At 39.1% G+C, this 19,883-nt stretch overlaps 1 protein-coding gene across 3 annotated transcripts in view; it reads right to left on the reverse strand.

Moving 5' to 3' along the window:
- ABCC4 (ATP binding cassette subfamily C member 4) overlaps nt 1–19,883 on the reverse strand; it is a 141,970-nt gene that overhangs the window by 95,478 nt on the left and 26,609 nt on the right. For all 3 annotated transcript variants that reach the window (XM_041478286.1, XM_041478285.1, XM_041478287.1), the window contains exons 8-15: nt 17,986–18,235; nt 15,721–15,825; nt 11,441–11,530; nt 10,898–11,089; nt 9,286–9,380; nt 9,090–9,176; nt 2,962–3,058; nt 1,618–1,836 (exon numbers count right to left, since the gene is read on the reverse strand). In XM_041478286.1, coding sequence (XP_041334220.1) covers nt 1,618–1,836; nt 2,962–3,058; nt 9,090–9,176; nt 9,286–9,380; nt 10,898–11,089; nt 11,441–11,530; nt 15,721–15,825; nt 17,986–18,235 — 1,135 coding nt within the window. The remainder of the gene's footprint in view (nt 1–1,617; nt 1,837–2,961; nt 3,059–9,089; nt 9,177–9,285; nt 9,381–10,897; nt 11,090–11,440; nt 11,531–15,720; nt 15,826–17,985; nt 18,236–19,883) is intronic.

A 19,883-nucleotide genomic window follows, 5' to 3' on the forward strand; every position in this document is an offset into this window, starting at 1 on the left:
TTACTCTGACCACTATCTGGGTTCTTCTTTTCCTATATACTACATTCACTCATAACAGCTTCAGAAATTAAGGCCTTTACCTGGGGAAGATTCTGTTTTCAGAATGCAAATGTGAACAACCTTTCATTCCCAGAAAAGCATTTAAATTAAACACTCTTCTACAAGTATGTACCATAATCAACCAACATATACTCAAGACTTACAAATTATCCATTTTTTACAGTATATGCAATATAAAAACTAGTGTCAGTTCAGCGGGCATGTAACAGTTGATTTTGTTGCCACAGGACATGGCTGTACAAGAGCAGTGGAATCAAGAGACCTGACAGACGTGAAAAGAGAAATCCAACCTACTCATCCATAGTAGGATTGATGCACTGTTTGATGTGAATGCAAACACACCAGCAGAAGGCAACCTCTGGTAGAGAAAGTTTAGGGTTGCTTTTGCATTGGGCAGGCCAAGAGATAAAGTGAGAAGCCTATCTTTGCTTTTTGTTTCTCCAGCCACCACACCTTCCCACTTCTCCCCACCTCCATTCAAAAGTCTTAATGCTGCGAAGAAGTTCGGTACACCTCCACAAATTTAAGAGAATTTAAGACTGGAGCTGCCATTGGGGCATTAATAATGTAAGTTTACTGCTTTGGAGCATAAAACCATTCCTCAAAAAGCCATTAGAAAGTCTGTAGCTTTTTTTTTTTTTCTTTTTTAAATCTCACTGCTTTTCATCATAGAGAAGAAACAGAAATTCCTCAAAAAGCCATTAAAAAGTCTGTAGCTTTTTTTTTTTTTTTTTTAAATCTCACTACTTTTCATCATAGAGAAGAAACAGAGATAATACAAACCCACAGCATAAAGGCAACAATCATTAGGGACATAATGGCTGTTCCACAGATGCAGTGCTAGCACAAGCCTAGCAGGGTTACAGGGAGCCTGCAGTGTTTGATGTGAATGCAAACACACCAGCAGAAGGCAACCTCTGGTACAGAAACTTCAGGGTTGCTTTTGCATTGGGCAAAAGATAAGGAGGCAGCTGGAAGTCACACTGGCACCACAGAAAGCCTTCTGTTTTCACCAGCAAAAGGGCTGGAGAGAGCCAGGCAGCAGTGTCCCAGGATTACCCCCGCAGGGCCAGCTCAAGATCATGTGGGTATGTTTATGGGTATGTTGATGCCAACCATGCAAACACAGACTTTGCATAAAGCCACAGCTTCTACATGCACTTCCCAGAGCTCAAGGACTTCAGGGAAAGTGTTCATTTCAGTTCAACACTGCACAAACACAGTGAACCCACCCAATACAGTAGGACTGGCCCTTTACAGCACTGCTGTCAGGACAGGCTGAAAGAAGCACAGTGCGGGCTCTGGACTCATACAAGAATGCTCCCAGCGCCCAGCAGAGCTGACGCTGAGCTGCACAGACTGACTCTGCTGGGTTTGAGTAGCACCACGCTGAGCTGTGAGCTGCCAGCCAAGCCAGCAGGTCCTCCACAGGCGAGCTCTCACCCGATAATGCAATTCAGTAATCCCCGAAATCCCAATGCTGCAGGGAAAGCCCATATCAAAATTAAAGTTAAAAACCAGCCAGATAAGAATCAAGACACTTCTCTGAGCACTCACAGGTGGTTGTTCTACAGCTCCATCCTTCTGTGAGTGGACGGACGAATCCTGGGACAAGACAGAGGACTCCGAGAAGGTTCGGTTCCGGGCAGACTTCAGGCTGGGGGTTCCTGGAACTGACAGCTGTTCTACCACCTCCTCGTCTTTTTTCAAAAGGGAAGCAAAGTCGATGCCAGATCTCAGGAACTCTGCATAGGTACCTTTCCCCACCATTTTACCCTACAATCAATATAAACTTTTAGTACCTTCATTATATACTTTCCATAAAGGACAATTTCTCTTACCTGTCCTTGCTACCTCTGGGGCTCTGCAGTTGCTGGGCACACATCCCACTGCAGTAACTGAGCCGAAGCCTCTGTGAGCTCCTCACTCAGAGGAGCAGAAACAAGCTCTTTAAGCTCTGACCAGTCACCTTGTAGCAGCTAACAGGGCCAACACAAACAGGATGAGAACAGCCCCAGTTACAGCCAAGGGAGAATCACTTCCCTGGAGAAGATGTGGGACATGCCAAGCCATGCAGCTTTAGGACAACCTGCTAAACCACACACACAACCATCAGTCTTTTTATATTGCTCCATCCCAGAAGTAAACACCATCTCCATTTTCTGATCCTCACAGAACCTCACAAGGAACCACGTCCATGTTTCTTTCAGCTCTACCACAGCTCATTTCTCAAGAGCTACTGAAACTTTTAAAGCAATCTGAATGGAAAGAAAAAGAGGGACAGTGCCCCTTTTTGCACCATTGTGATGCATCAAAAGTAATTTCAAATATTTCACTACCCAGCCTTAAAAAAACACCAGGAAAAAAAGCCCCAACTGCAGTCCTTGCATTTCCTCTCTGCCTCTCAGTATCTGGTACAATGAATACGGGAAGGAACCAGCTGTACTGAAGGCATGCCCATTCTCAAAGGCATCTGAGACTATTTCTCAGCCTTAATTTAAAAATTGGTTTGTTGCAAAATTAACACAGTTCTTTATTCACACAGAAGTGTAAGAAACAAGAACAAAAGCAAAACATTAACACAGTCTCGGAGTATATTAAATTTGAAGAAAGGGAAGGCTAAAACTTTTATTTCAAAATCAGACAAAATGTTTGAAGAAATAAGTATTATTAATGCAACATTATTTACATGCATGATAAAATTTAGAAACAGATTTTTCAGGGAAGATATTCCAAGAAAAAACAGCTTATTAATAACTGTAAAACTTAAAAACCATATGTAGTCATAAGTAGACAGAAAATATATGTACAAACTAAAAATTAAAACCTGACCTTTTTTTCCCATTCTTATATTAAAAAGGATAATTTAAAAGTATAAGTATAGACACTGCAATCACTTACATCCTTTAAAATTAGAATCTGATTTGCAGCACGGAGATACTGCAGCTGGTGAGTGACCAAAACAGAAATCTTCTGATTTAAGGCCTGACAAATACATCTGCAAAGAGATTGAAAAATTAATTAAAATTAAATGTCCTAAAAAATTTTACTTACTTTTGGGAAAACCTCTTCTATTCAATTACTCAGTTTTTAAAATAAGAAGATGACCATGCTTACTATATTTACAAAAACTATATAAAACCCTAACAAACATATTCCTTATTTAACTTCTTAAGTTTTCAAGGTAGGGAAATGAAATATAATTATTTCTGGTCTGGAAAAAAAGAGGAGGCAATAAGACAATTCATTAAAGTTGTCTTAAACATTCTTGTCACAAACGTCCATGTCATAAATTAAATTGCAAAGAGAGTATTTAAAAAAAGTTATACTAAAGGAAAGAGAAAGAAGGGCAAGATACTGTGGAAAATTAAGGAGAAATATAGCCAGTAAAAGTAACTTCCTTGAGAGAAGCTTTCAGACCAGCTGTAACACTGAGCCATAGAAACTTCTGGAGAATTAAACAGTATTACTGATTTAAGAAAAAAAAAAAACCCAAAACATTCCAAAATAGTCCAAAATTTTTCCAACTGGTTTACTAAGGCTTAGTTTCATCATCCATCTACTTTTAGAAGTACTGCTCTGTGTAACTGAAGAACAAGAACCAGGTGAAAAGCCCAATTCTAAGTGCATCACGATCTGATAGCGTGCCCCTTTCTCACTGATGGTACAGAGAATCCATGGAAAGCCTTCTCAGCAGGGCATGTAATGGTCCAAGAGTTCAGACATCTGCTGGGGCCAGCCCAGCACTGCCACAACCTTTCTACCTGCCTTTTAAAACCCAGATAGTTCACCTTCCCTGGGACTGTCTGCTACTCTTAAGAGGCAGACTTTGCTAGACTGTGAGCAGACTTCACGCATGACAACAGGACAAACCGCTGCACAAACTGCAGTCACCAATGTCACATTTATTACATGCACACGCACACGTGTGCACACAGCCACACGAGATCCAGACAGAGAACACCCAAAGGTTCTTCAGCCTTTCTTGAGTACAAGAAAAAGTGAGATGAAGGGACAGTGGAAGTTGCATCCTCTTCCCAAACTAGGAATCAATTTAAACGTAAAAATGTTCCTGGCAGAAGTTAAATGGGTTCTTCTCCATGTTTAAGCTAAACAGAAATTTCAACACCCTTGAAAATGTATTCCAGGGACAAACTACCCTTGCCATTATAATTTTTTTTCTCTGAAGTTCAAGTTTAAGTCCTTTGGTGCAATTTCAATCCATTAAATCCCCAAGGGCCCCTAGACCAGTTCATTCCTGTGTACACGGTCCCTCCATACTTGAAGTCCTTCTCCTCCAGACATGAAAGAAAAACAAATAAAAGTAATAAAGAAGTCTCCCAAATGGACTTTTATTTTAAGTTGCAGATAGCTTTCTTTTTTGCCTCCCTGCCCTGGACACCTGAATGTTCCTGACCACCTATACTGGAGTATGAAGTTGGTCTATACATTTTTTGAAGGGCACAAAATTGAAACATTATTTCAGCTGAGACTTACATGTGCAAAACTTAACAGGAGTATTATTTTACTTATACTGCCACACACAGTACTAGTCATAAATCCCAAGGTGCCATTTCTTTAACAAGACCCTGACATTACTGAGTCATACTGGGTTTGTCATCTACAACACTCTAGACCTCCTTTTCCATTAACTACCACACTACTGATCCCTGCTCCTTGTACCTTCATGGATTCAACACTTTGCACTTTTCCCTGCTGCATGCACCTACTAATTCACATCCCATAGCCAAAACTTCACAAATACCTGTTTCCAGAACTGCCTTTAGCATTGCCTGGTTTTCCCTCACCTAAAAATGTACCATCAATGACCTTCTTACATCATCATAAATACCAGAATTAGAACAGACCTCTCTAGAAACTACACCCGACTCAACAAAAATAAGCAAAGAGTATTTTAAGTTAACAAACTTAAGTAACAGGATACTATAATCCATTTGAAAAACCCACTACACTTTGATAGCAAACTAGTACACAATTAAAAAATAATTAGCTTGAGCTTTGATAGTGCAGAGCATGAAGCAGGAGACACTGAGAAAGGGGCCTACAACAACACAGCACTCTCCTGCGCAAAGGCAGAGTCTCTGCACTTCCTGCATGCAAATCCTCATTTGTTCTTCCTTCCCTATCAGGTCTGCTTTTCTTTGAGACAAGTTTTCCTTCCATCTTTTTTAAGTTTTTATCTCCAAGAACCAGCTTTCTTTCACCTCTGCAAAATGTCACTTCTTTAATGATTCTACTTTCTTCCTTACCATTCTTTCTCCTTTTTGGAAGTTCACATGCAAGTTTAACTTTACTCTAGTTAATACTTATATTCATTTCAATGAAAAATAACCACTGAAATGAAATTAAAGCACATGCAGAAGTGCTCATAGGCATAAACCCTTTGTTAAATTGATCTACTTCCTATATTTGTTTTCCGCTCTCTTCCATTTAAATTTAAGCAGTTTAGGGAGAACAATCCCCCATTAGTTTTGCACATTTCAAAATTTACAAAATTTAAAAAAAAGTGTGCTATAAGTGTGCTATGCTTGCCAGAGACAAAAAACCCACACACCTTACACATTCTACTCTGCTGTCTCTTTTTCTATTCTGCTGCTTCTGCTTCTATGCCTACCCTGATAATCATTTATCTCCATTTCATGACAAGTCCTGGTCACAAATAAATACGACTGGTCCACAAAAACCACTGACCTGCTCCAGGCACCAGGTAGCACTGGATGACTGGAAAAAGTACACAGGGAGATGCTTCCTCTGGCACACATTTCCAGCTTCCAGAGTCCATATATTAGGAACTTTCTGATCCAGAGATCCTGGTATTTGTGAACTTTTTCTATGCTAATTCTGTCTGATACTAGGAATGATGTGTATACCACTCCTAAAAACCATCACAACTTTAGGTCTTATTTTAAAAGATTCCTAAACTGTCCTGCAACTCTGTCTACTCTCACAAGCACAGAGGAGAAAGAGAAAGAAATCGGGCTGATCATCAGCTGAGACTGGCACACAGCTCCTGTCACTGGAAAAGATACACAGGAAGTAACAATACCTGGAGAAAGGCATGTCACAACAGACTGATGAAATATAAATCTCACTTTTAAAAACATGACTCTTATCTAAAGGTGATCCGGAACCATATAATCTATAGAAATATATAGATAAAAAAGGAGAGTAGGAAATTCCTTGAGATCCAAGTGCAATTGAATTATTTTCTTAGAAATCCTCATCTGCTCCAAACTTCACCATGCAAAGAAATGTGCTACTGGATCTGTGATGGCTGTGCCTCATTTTGAAACTAGAGGTCTCAAAATACTGGATTTCTTAAAAGTGAATTAAAAGCCATTTTTAATTAAATAAATATAAAACAAAAGCATCTTTTACAAATATGTAAGAAACCATATAACTATACTGGCAACCCCCGCAATGGAAAAAGGCTGAAGCATGCGTACTATCAAGAACTCACAGGAAAAAAGGCAACAAATAACACAAAAATAGGAAATCTTCAGTTTATACCTTCCAAGGAATCTGACCACTAAAGAGGAATTAATTGAAAAACTGCCTTTATCTACTCCATCATCCACAGAACAACTTGTCTGTATCATAAAGAAATTCTTAAGAGCTAAAGTCCTTCATTAATAATATCATGGTCTGTTTTCCCACTGGAGCTGTGCTACTTGCATTCTTTCTCATTTGAAAAGTATTTGTATGTTTTAAACTACTTACTGCAGTAGCTGAAGAGAACACAGAAAAGCAGCAAATATAATGAACCAGCCATCCACATGCCATAGCTTTGGGGAATTACTAGGCACATACCTATCTTTGTAAACACATAGACTAGACACTTGTAAAAAAATAAACTTTAACATAAAATTGCAAGAAAAAAAAGAGCGAGTGAACTGAACAATATCCACTTCAGATTCTCATTAAAAAATCCCCTGTTTCTTCCATCTCATCCATTGTTTTAAGCCTCGTGGTTTGGACTCCTTGGGGAGCAGCCTGCATGAAGTGGTGTTTTGGACATTCCTCAGCACCGTCTTCTAAGAAATCATTCTTGCCCAAGTGCTCTCTGTCTTCTCCACATTTCTAGCACTATTCAGGAAGCACTAAAGTACATGCTTTGCCTTGTTTCTCAAAGCAACCTACTGAACATAACGCTCTCCCCACTACCCCCAGTACCTCTACAGATTCCATGAAGCACTCGGAAAACAGCTGTTTGTAAAAAACCCCCCTAAAGTCTTGTGTGGGGAGGCATTGATCGGTTTTCCTTCCTAGTACTACTCCACCCAGCCCATTTTCCAAAAAATGCTTTCATTCTACTTCTTTGGGTTTTGCTCAATCTGATCTGGAGTTGCAGAGAAAAAATGAAAGTACAGGAACAACCCCAGCTACTTGTCTGAGTTTCAAATTCTCTGAGATAACCTCTTTATTCCTCTTCATCTTCGCACACTTATCAGCAAAACACAGTGCAATGGCTTCTATCTCCTTTATGGTTTTGCACATGCAAAAATCCACACTTCCAGGTCTGCAGTAGAATGCAGACGCTGCCAGTGTCACAGCTCACATGAAAAGTAAAGTAAGCCGAAGAGGGAGCCTGACCCCCTTCACAAGGCACCAGGGTACTTTCTCGTCTCCTTCTTCATGGAGAGACCTTAAGACTTCAGGGAGAGACAGGCTAACAGCTCAGGTGGGTGCACTTTCAGAACTCAGGCACTGATACAGTCAGATGCTGGAATTGCAGAGAGATCTTGAGCAGAAACAGAAAAGCAGCAGCTGAAGCCTAGAAAGCTTCAACAGGCATTAAAGGAATTTGACAGCGCACGTGAACTACAGAGGTGACAAACTCCATCTATCAGTCATGGCACCTGAAAAATCAACTAATAGCCCATGCATCATAAAACTCTTACTCCATACTAGCAGACAGAAACAAACAATAGCCTTTTAAAAACATCAGTAATATAAAGCAAAAAGTTAAAGGGGTTTCAGAGGGTCCAAATTTGAAACTGCAAACATCAACAGGATGCACAACTTTCAAATTTAGATACTAAAAGCTTCCCTGTATAGGGAAAAAAGAACATTCATGCCACTGCTACTCAGTGCAACTTCTATGACTATTTCTGCAATATTTCTGCAAGTTTTTAGGATTATCTAGGGGAGGACAGGAGAGAACAATAGTAAAACCAAATTAATTCATGTATTTGGAGCATGGAATTCAAAGGATGCAAGTATGCTAAACAAAACACATTTACTGAAGGCCTCAACCAAAGACCACTGCATTTCATCAACAGAAGCTTTTCCTTCTAGTAAATTCTAGATTATGCCTTTTAACATAGAGAGTTGCAAGCTGTGAAGAAGTAAGGACAAAACACTGGCTGGACTAACCATATTATTCTGATACTCACCTATGTGCCTCAGATTAGACAGTTTCAGAGGGATGCAGAAGAAGAAACTCACTGAAAAGGGAACCTGACTTTTAATGAACACTCTCATGTTTCTTTGGAAATGGGGGAAGGTCCAGTATCCCTCTCTTACATAGTAAATGTGTACATTCTCTTTCCTTCTATTTCTGCTCTCTGCTGTCTACTCTGCAGGCTCCATGGCCTGTTTCACCTACCCAAAAGAAATTTCAAGAATCAAAATTAAAATCCCACCCCATTTTATTCTTCACTCAGTACTAATATTCGTAAATCCCATTATTCACAAACACCAATACTCATGTATGAAACTCGATATTTTCCTGAAGAAAATGGAACATATTCACTTAAGAATATTTCTATTTATAATATCTTCAAAACAGGGCTTTGAAAAATAAAGAACAAAGTCAACCAAAAATAGAGGGGAAGAAATTACCCTATATCCTCCAATTACATAATTTAGGGGAAAAACAAATCAGAAAGTGAATGTACAAAGTTTTGTGAAGAAATCCATCTCCTCAGAAATGCCTTCTCAAGTTTTTTGATAAGCAATTACAATATAACAGTTGCATTTTATATTAAAATAAAGCAGTAACATACTTTTCAAACAAATGTCTTCCAACTTCAGCATCTACTGCACTCAGTGGGTCATCCAAAAGATATATGTCTGCATCTTGATACACGGCTCTAAAAGGTTTAAAGAAATGTCAGTATCACAAAGTCTTACACTGGTTTACTTTAGTCACTGGAATCTGACAATTTATAAATTTTAGAAACAGCAAAAACCACCACTAGCCTGGCCAGATTTACACGGGCCTTCTGTCCCCCACTCAGAGTAGCTCCACGATCTCCTATTACTGTTAGGTCACCATTGGCCAGTAATTCCAAGTCCTGCAAATGTGAAAGAACAGATAAAAATATTTCAAAAATAATTTTAACTTCAAAGACTGACAAAGCTGTTTCAACGTAACATTTCTTATTTGAAAAGTATTAACATAACACATTAAATATAAGGTTTCATACTAAATGTAATATCTGCAGTTACTTTATGACTCTATACTTTCAGCAAAAGGTACCTGAGAAAGCAGAAAAAATAGATGAGATTCTAAAGTTGACTTTTTCTACAGCTGTGCCAGAGGAAAGTGCACTACTATCCTTAGCCTTGCAAGGAATATCTATTGGCGATTCAAAACATCAAATAAAATACTAAAAAGTCTAACAGTAAATTTATTAGTTTTTATTTGAACAAAATTAGCTGTCACAAAAAATAAAAACTGCACTATTCTCGGTAAATTATCTTGCCAATATCCCTAAAAACTGCATTGTTTTTGTTCTTACTGCAATGTATTCAGGAAAAATAACTACAACATTCATCACACAGATTTGGTTAATTTGGGACTTCAGGACTGTGGATAAGACAACAAAATTACAGTGTTCCATGCCATATTATCATATTTCCTATTCAGGAAATACAGAAGTTTTACATTAAGCTACAAAACATGTTCTGAAAGCTTATTCACAGCTTTTATAAGACACATAAATTTGCAAGAAAACTATGAAAGCAAATCTACCATCAATATGAAGTGGGGACTTTTAAAATGCTGTTTGCTGTCTTTTAAAGTCATTAAAGCCTTAAGTTTAGACAACAGCATGACTGAATATCAGCAGGACACACTAAAACTCTATATGCCAAGCGTAAAAATCTCACAAAAAACGTTCACTACAGCAACAATCTGCTTTCCACCTGTGTCGCTGCTGACAGAAATATCATAACATGCTGCACAAAACCTTTTTAGCTGCCAAGCAAAATGTCTGTTTCTTGACAAATCTGGCTTAATCCTCTTCTGTATCTCATGTCACAAACTACTTTGCACACAAACCTTTCAACTATATTTTTTCATAAAACTACTTGGGTTCAGCAAGTTCTCCAGTACATAGCCCTAAGGTTCTTTTGATAGCTGCTTGCAATGCATAATATACAGCAAACACAACATTTATTTCAAAGGAAAGCATAAAGGATATTTATGAAACCAAAGTCACAAAGAGTGCTAGCTTGATCATTTGTTTTCTGCTGCTTACTGCATTTGCACATACCCCTACCATAATACGCATGAAAAGGGCTAAAATGCAATTATGAAAAAAAATAATAGGAAACAGCTTTTCCCAATTTTGTCAGTGCTTCACATATGCCATACCTCCCTCTAGTGTAAGTTTTGGGAATTAGAAAAGGATGCCTTACGCAAGGATAGTAAAAATAATTACACATTTCTGATGAGCAACGGGAGTTATTTCACATGCTACTTAGAAGAATTGTACAATATTGTACATTGCAGCATGTACCACAGGCCTGAAAGAACACTAAAATAAAAATAACGACGGAAAGAAAATACACAAAGAGAAAGCCTTACCTTTTTAAGAGCACAGACTTTTAAAACATTTTCGTATTTTTCTTTCTCATATTCCTTGTCAAACAGTATATTACTTCTTACAGTGCCAGAAAACACCCAAGGCTGTTGTGAAACATAGGCAATTCTTCCAGTAACATTTATCAAACCCTTGTCTTTAGGCAGCTCACCAAGCACGGCACTTAAGAGCGAAGACTGGAAAAGATTTAAAAAAAATAAAGTAAAAATTAAAAAGTTTGGTTGCACTAAAGACATCACAGAGACTGAGCAGTTGTTTACTACCACGATGGCTTATTTCACCTTGTGTCTCAAACTACTGCTAACAGTAGAAAAGCACTAGTACCCTTTTCATGCAGTCATGAAGCAAAACACAAAATACTGTTAAGCTCCACGTCACCTCCTCCCCACCCAGAAGGACATTGGCCTATTTTGAATGCCAGTATCCTGATGTGGAATGTGTGTATTTTCTGTATATTTTCAGGTTTCTAGTTTTCACATTTGACAGACTCAAAAGCCTCATGAAATGGTGTAAATATTAAGACTTACTTTTCCAGCTCCTACAGGACCAATCACAGCCAGTAACTCCCCTCGTCTGACAGTAAATGAAATCTGTTGAAGTGTTGGGGTTTCTAAACTCTGGGGATTTGAGAAAAAGTCAGGATTTCTCAGTAATGAAATATAAACCATCAAAATTAGTATTTAGAAACAGAAAACAATGTGCATACATCACTATAAACTACCAGTCCATATGCCCACCATATTTTCAGGCACATGATTTTTGCCTCTTCAGTAATTCACGAACACTTCTGAAAGACCCTCATCCTTCACCATGAACATGCAACACAGCTAAAACAGCATTCAAGGAATAAAGAGGCCAAAGGCAGCAGAAGCAGGGCTTCCACATAGCCCACCTATCTGGGTGGCAGCCTCAGGAACACGAGCTCTGTGCTGGCCACCACACTGGCACACCCAGCCCCAGCACAACACACTCAGTGACTCTGAGCACACACACAAATGGAGAGCTGAGGATCTCAGAGCCTCAGGAAAGCCAGGGCTGTGTTTGCTCTAGTCAAGGCTCTATCCAAAGTAAAACCATAAAAATGCCATTTGATTTTACACAACCATCTTGTACACTGGCTATTCATTGTTACTACCCTAGGAGTGTCTGTTTAATATACATACTTTCTAGTATGCCTATCCTTTATGATATGGATGAGCTCATTTCCCAACATATGTTGCACCTCTCCTATCAAAGTTTCAAAAATACCTACTTGTGGAAAGAAAGGATGCTCAGGTCTTTAATAGCTATGTTAAACACCAATTTCTAAGGACCTGGTGCAGGTCCCTCTCATTAAAGAAAAACACCTTTGTAATACAATCTGCCTTCACTTGCATCTTTGCCCACACTAACCATGACTGACACTGAAATGCAAACAGTAAAATATATGCATTAAAAAAAAACCCAAAAGTACTTTGATTAAAGGACTAAACAAAAACCCAGCCTTAAGCTCCAAAAACAGAAGAGCAAGGTTAAGAATACCTCAAAATCTCCAGCCACCTTTTGAAGTTCAAGGGGCTGAAAACTGAAAAGGCCACCATCATAACTCCACACAAAAGATGACACAAGACAAAAACGCTCAGGGACTGCAAAGGAGGAAGCCTGCAATTCATTTCCAATTATTTGGGAAGAAACAGAAATCCAGTATCCATCCACATCTACGATGGCTGGGATAGCACACATATGCCAGGAGAAACCCCCGGCAGGCAGCCCTGCTGCCAGAGCTCTGGGACACACTGCAGGGCTCGCAGGAGATGCTCAGGCTGCCAGAAGCTGAACTCGGGCTCCTTGTGCAGCTCTGCGGAACCACTTCTGCTGCCACTGCACATTTCCACAAGGTGGCACCAACGGGATTTTTTTCCTTTCCTCTGCACAACCCCAGCACACCCCCACAAGCAGCACCTGACCTCGCAGGTGATTCCTCCGCCCAGAGGACACAGCTCAGGTGCTCACCTAAGTGCTAAAGTCAGGAGAACTCTACAAATTCATGACTGCTAAAGATTTTCTTTTTTAACACAGAGTTTGTAGGAAGAGAAAATATCTCTTCCTAAATCAATGTCTATACAGAAAAAATAAATAAGCTTTCAGACACACAGGTCCTTCTTCAGACGTCTTGAGGTTGTGCTTCTGTATTCACAGAAGTGCAAAGACATTTCCACCCACATCAAAAACTTTAAAAAATATAACGTAAGAGGCAAAAAACATTACAGAAAGATTTTTTTAAGGTTTCTAAATTTTTACTGCCATACTATACGTTAAAGCAGTACTGGAAGTTATCATAGAGCCTACACAAAAGTAGTAATTCAAGCAAACAGCACAGCCACGCACACCTAAGAAAAATTATATTTTTCAAAAATAGCATTTCTTATAATTAAAGACAATTTGTTCTGAATTCACCACACCTATTTTTAGGCACTAAACTGAGGCACTTAAATTAGAGCACAGACTAATATTGCAGCTAAGTACACCTGACAGCTCATTATCAGTAATGCCCCAGCTCTCCTGTGCCCTGTCAACTTGCTGTGTCTCTAACTTTCCTCCTTGTGCCTAACCTTGCATGCGTTGTTTATGGGACTCAGCTATCAGAAAATTGATCTCATTAAAAGTGATTCATTCCCTATTGCTTTATCCCTCCCAGCTGCTTCACCACAAGGTCATACAAACCAGCACTAACAACCAGCATAAGGGAGGCAACAGACAGAGAATGCAAGGACAAGAGGACACAAGAATGACCCCTTTGTGGGAGCAACTCCTTAGGTGAGTTTGGGTAGACCTTACATATCCTACACACAAGAAAATTAAATAGTTCTGCCCACCTAAGGGACACAGAGATCATATATTGCATAAAAGTACCATACTACTTAGGCTTCTCATGTAAGGACTAAAATTACAAGGGATAAATTTGGCCTCTGCTCAAATGCTGAGATTTTAAATCTGAAGTTGCTCAGCTGAGCAGGCAGACTGCTCTGTAAATTCAAGGAGCATCAGTAAAAAGCTGTACTGAAGAATCCCTAGTTCCATGCTGGTACTAGTTCCACTAGCCTGTGGTACTCAGAAAATACTTGCCTAAGTCAAACAAGAGTGTGACCAGGAATTAATTGGTTTTGTTTATCTTTTGAGAAACTGTAATACACCATGTTAGGCTGTTTTCCTAAAAGTGTAGCTAATAATCCTTTTTTTTACATCAAGTGATTTTGGATTCATGGGTTGCTTCTTGGTTGGTGTTTCTAGTATCGCTTTTGGCACACAATCTCCAAAAAATAAAAAAAAAATTATCATCCCGCTGTAGAGTGTCTGTACAGATATCCAAAGTGTCTCAAGAAACTTAGTCAAGGTAGCAAGGTAAGCCTACTAATTGACAAAGGATATATATTTATATTACCTCTTTCATAATTCGGCTCTATCAGAACTTACCACATTTTTTCAGTGAGCAAGTCTATAAAATTATTTTGCATCATTTTAAGAGTATATAGCAGAAACTTTCTGAGCAGATCTTAACAGCTCTGAGAGAAATATTCTTCTCCCATGCACACTGCAATTAAATATCAAAATGGAAGTTACATTAACAGTTTTGTGAATGGCTTGGTTTGGGTTTGGGTTTTAACTGAAAGGAAACCAGTAATTCCAGTCATGCTACCTTGCTTTATGGAATATAAACAACTAATGAAAAAAGTATTTTATGGGCACTTTATACAACCATTTCCTGTAAATTGTTAATGGTGGCACCAAAGCCAGTTTGAGAAGAAAACAAAGATTAAGCAATACACTGCATTTTGCATTAGAATGTATTCACAATCAACCCTTTCATATCTATTAATTTTTAAAAGCTTGGTCAATGCCTCAGAAATACTGATGCCACAGAGAAGTTTGAGAAAGTAAAGCAGAATAAAATAGCAATTTTCTTTTGCAGCTATGTAGCTAGAAGTAGGTAGATCTGCACATATGTTTTCACACCTGATCTTCCTTTGGACACAGCACAGGTAGGGGAACGGGGCTTAGAAAGGGAAATATGTGATGTCTTATTTGCATTACATTTATATGCAAAAGTCATTTTTAGAGCTTCCACCACTTGTAACGGAGACTGAAGTCTCTCTTATGTGAGGATACTGCCAGGCTGCAATAGCACCAACAATTCCTCACAAACTGCTGCTTAACATAGCAATTAAAGTTTAAAACAGAAACAGTCAACCCTTGCCTTTACTACATAGAAGAGATATACAATAAGTTTATCACATATTTATTGTCCCTTTTTCTAGCCATTTTGGTGAGTTTGGTGCATTTTAAGCAGAAAAAATGTGCAGCTGAACAGTCTCAAAATACAGAGGAACAAATATGTGCTGACTCGTCTCTAAAGCTTTCAAACCTGTTGTGAGAAGTATAATATTGTACTGCTTCTAGACTAATGGACTAATCAAGCATGCAGCTCACAGAAAAAAACCCCACATGATAAGGCTGACCTTGCTGTGCTGTCTGTCCTCAATTCCAATTTAAGTACCTCATCTACAATACACTGCTGCTTAATAAAAAGAGATATTTTCCCCGAGAAATGCAAAGTTTTTCATTTAGTATAGTATTGAGAAATAGCTGCTTTTAAGATGAACTTGATAGTGTCTTCAGTACTATTCCACAGAGTTAGCTCAACATACTGAAAGGACTGTCAAACACAAAGGATGGAATACAAAGTATCAGCACACCACACATACACAAACTGCATTTTAGACTTCAAATGCCAATAGCACCAATGCACTTAACATGCAAGTATATTTACCTTATCCCAAGAGCAAGTCAAATCTTGAACATGAAGAATGATATTTTCATTACTGCCATGCAATTGTGGCTTGAAGTGTGAGACCTCATCAAGCATCAGAAAGTTCTGCAATAAAATAAAAGCAGAGGATATTGCCTAAAGTGAGATTGGGAATGGGAAAGGAACCCAAACACATTTTTTGAAGGCAGCATACACAACATTAATAAGGGGTTGGAAAAAACAACCACAAACCAATCAAAGAATTGCTTTTCCAAGGCAATGCACAACTACAACCGTGTACCTGTAACTAGCTTGCTCTCCCTCCCAAAGAACCTCCAAAAGTGCAGACTTAATAGGAGAGGACTCTAACAATCACCTGCTCAATAAAGAATTCCAGAAAGAAATGGACCTTAAGAACCTGTCCTGTCTTTTCCTTGAATTACTAACAACTTTTAAAATTAACTCCCTCTTTCCATGCAGAAGAGGTGAAACCGTCATTGAAACACCTCCTCATTCCACTGCTGGCAAAGGCTTATGTTATTTCATTGGAAGAATAATGAGGATACAGTAAGCAGCTGTCCACTGCCTCTATTAAGCATTCTTCAAGTGGCCAATAGAAGACAGAACACTCTCTGAACGTTTACTCATTTTAAAGTCCAGGACATGAACAAAAAAAGAAACTTGCTTACATCTGCAAAGTTGGCTCACTTCACTTTCACTACTGCACTTCTATTGTACAATAGAAAAAAGATGATCCCAGTCAGCAAACTTTTCCTTCAATTTTCATTAAGCATGCACTTTGTACCACGGCCACACTTCTACCACACCTTGCTTGATGCTAGATTATAAATAGCCCAAAGACATTTAGAAAGATAAGGGACTATTTCCACAGAAAACCTTTAAGGTTAACAGCTGACACAGTTTTGCAACAAAACCTAAAAAAAATTTCTTTTATCCTCTGACTCATGGAGTCTAAAGACCTTAAACAGGCGGCAGCAGACAATATTTTGGAAAGAGAAGGAACATCTTGATCGTAGAAGCCAAGACTAGTTAACGTGTACTCAGCTAAGAGTTTGCAGATGCGAGACAGCTGCTGAAGACTTACAGAAAGCAGTAGCTAAGAGGAAGCAGAAGGAGGATGTCAGGAGCCATGGGAGGGCAGGGAGATTACTGCTAGGCTTTTCCAGGCACAGAGGTACTGCTCAGACTCCAGCTGGTGGGCATTGTTACGGAGCGCAGTGAGAAGCCAAGCATTTTAACACAGCGGTCCATGGTGTACAACACACTTCTGTTAACACCACAGAGCATCAGAACATGATGCTGGCTCTGTTAGACCAGCATCAGCACTGCCAATGCTCCTTCTTACTGAATTTGAGTCTTCACTCCAGCACTGAAAGCAGCCACAAGAGAGAAGCCAGAGCTCTCACCTGTCCTCCACAGATGACAGGGTACTGCAGTGTGAAATATGAGTCCTGCAGCTCCCATCTGCCAGCTTTGTTCTTCAAACCCCAATCCCAGCATGCCTGCATATCTGTACACACGCTCCTCTTACTTCAGAAATGTCTGCAACAACTCTTTGCTATGCACACTTTTCTCCTACATCTCAGCCCACCCTACAGGACATGTCATGTTTTTTGTACCTGCATACAGAATTCACAGCATTCACAGAATCACTGGGTTGGAAGAGACCTTCAAGATCAAGTGCAATCCATGCCCTAACACCTCAACTAAACCATGGCACCAAGTGCCACATCCAGTCTATTTCTAAACACATCCAGGGATGGTGACTCCACCACCTCCCTAGGCAGACCATTCCAGAACTTTATCACCCTTTCTGTAAAAAACTTTTTCCTAATATCCAAGCTATATTTCTCTTGATGCAGCTTGAGACTGTGTCCTCTGGTTCTGTCAGTGCTGCCTGGAGAAAGAGACCAAGCCCCACCTGGCTACAACCATCTTTCAGGAAGCTGCAGAGAGTGATAAGGTCACCTCTGAGTCTCCTTTTCTCCAGGCTAAACACCCCCAGCTCCCTCAGTCATTCCTCACATGGTTTGTGTTCCAAGCGCCTCACCAACCTAGTTGCCCTCCTCTGGATGCACTCAAGCGTCTCAACGTCCTTCCTACGCAGCGACACATTCCATTTCCAAAACAAGTTATTTCATTACAAATCCCAAACTGCAAAACCATAATAAGGCTGCATTTATCAGTGACAAAGGTAGAGTAAGAGAAGGAGCAAAGACAGAGTAAGAGAAGGAATGCAGACCCCCTCCCAGTCAGTAAGGCCACCTTGATCCGTCGGATGCTGATCAATGACTCGGACACTCTCTCCACGGCTGAAGGGAAGAACAGAGTCACTGTGAGTCTCACTGCTCCGTAGAGGGACACTGCCACAAACACCCTGCTCGCAGAGATGACGTTGCCAAGTAGCACATATGCCATGAAAGTCATGAACACTGTTATCTTGCTTGCCACAAAGAACGAGGCCAGGTTCAGTCCTCGAAGGTAAGAGCTTTTCATAACCATGGCAATCTCCTTCCTAAAATGCAAAACATAAACAAATCACATCGATCTCTGCCATTACTGCTACCCTCAACAACAGGATGAGGGAAATCCCCTCTCAGGATTCTGCTTTCATAACATTTCTCCTCTCCTTGCACCACCCCAACTCATATGCAAACAACTGTCAAGAAAATGTTGTATGATAAATAACAAAACAAAACCAAAACAAACAAACAAACAAAAAACCCCCACAAAGAAACAACCCAAAACAAACAAAAAAAAAACAAACCCCAACCATTATTTAAGAGGCTTGGAAATTCAGAGAAGAAATTCATTATATTTAACACCTTAATAGCTATAGAAAACAATTATTTTTCAGAATCAGAAAACTAACATACTATTTTTTCATTCTCTAGTCAAACTAGTATTTTAATTCAGATTCTAATCTGCTTCAAATATTTTTGGGCTGCATGCAATAGCAAAGAGGAAAAAAAAATGTATAAAGGCCAAGCACCCACAAACTCCTTATCCTTCCAATATCAAAACCCACTGGAGTTCAGTCATAAAACTCATGACAAGACCAACACATACTCTACAGTCACAAAAACCAGGGCAATTTCCAGAAGATCAAGAGTTTGCCCATGGCCCAAGTATCTGCCATTATTCAGCTACTGCTCCTCAAGCTGTATCACAGGAATTAAAGTATTTCCTTTTATCTCAGTCTAAATCCTTCCCAATTTGGACCCTGATCTTGGCTTCTTTTGCTCTAGGAATTCTGGTTCATAAATTAAGAAAACACTGACCTATGAGGCCAACTGTTCTGACAGCCATTGCCCAAGCTAAATCGTGATTAAAGTATTGCACAGACACATAAGTCTCCCTCCAGCAACTGAAAAGCTGCTGATGTGTTTGTTCTCATTTTCCATTTCATTTAATTGCAGTTTCCACTTCTAGACGACTCAACAAGTCCAATCCTCAAAATGTTACTGCACTATCATCTACTACAATGTGGATGCTATCAGGCTTACCTCTTTATTAATATAATAATTTTTCTTTATCAAGACAGCCACAACAACTTACTCCTTCCCCATATATTCCACTTTTTGTCTACTTAATACTATAAAATATAAAATCCCAAAACAATTCCTAATTTCTCTTCCTACATATTCTGGCAATTCTTAGGGAAATCTTAATAATTTTGATTGCCTTCCACTTGGAACTATACATTAAGATTAGTAAGTTGTGATTATACAATTTGAAGTAAATTAAGTAACCACTAATGAAGAAAAAGATGCAGGATGCACTACTGGAAAACTAGTTAAGCAACTTTCCCACTATATCTGCCAAATTGGCTGAACTGACAGACTTTAAAAGAGTTTCAAAGACTTCTTTTTTCAGCTTAAGGGTTCACCATCTCTAATCTCCTCCAGAGTACAGAGAAGGAACATTTGTATGTAAACTATTTGAACTGGGTCTAATTCAATTACTTCTACAACCCTGGATGAAACTCTTTTCCCACCCTTTAATAATCCTTAATAATCCCCTCATTATCTGTGGATAATCGGCAAGTTTTTTGTGCTACTCTCCATAAATACCAGATAAATTACAGCCTACCTGCAGGCTGCATAAAATATATTACACTGTCTTGAGGCAAAAAATTATATAAAAGGAAACTAACAGTTACA

Source organism: Pyrgilauda ruficollis, unplaced genomic scaffold (genome assembly GCF_017590135.1).
Source record: "Pyrgilauda ruficollis isolate IOZ18807 unplaced genomic scaffold, ASM1759013v1 scaffold44, whole genome shotgun sequence".
Lineage (NCBI taxonomy): Eukaryota > Metazoa > Chordata > Aves > Passeriformes > Passeridae > Pyrgilauda > Pyrgilauda ruficollis.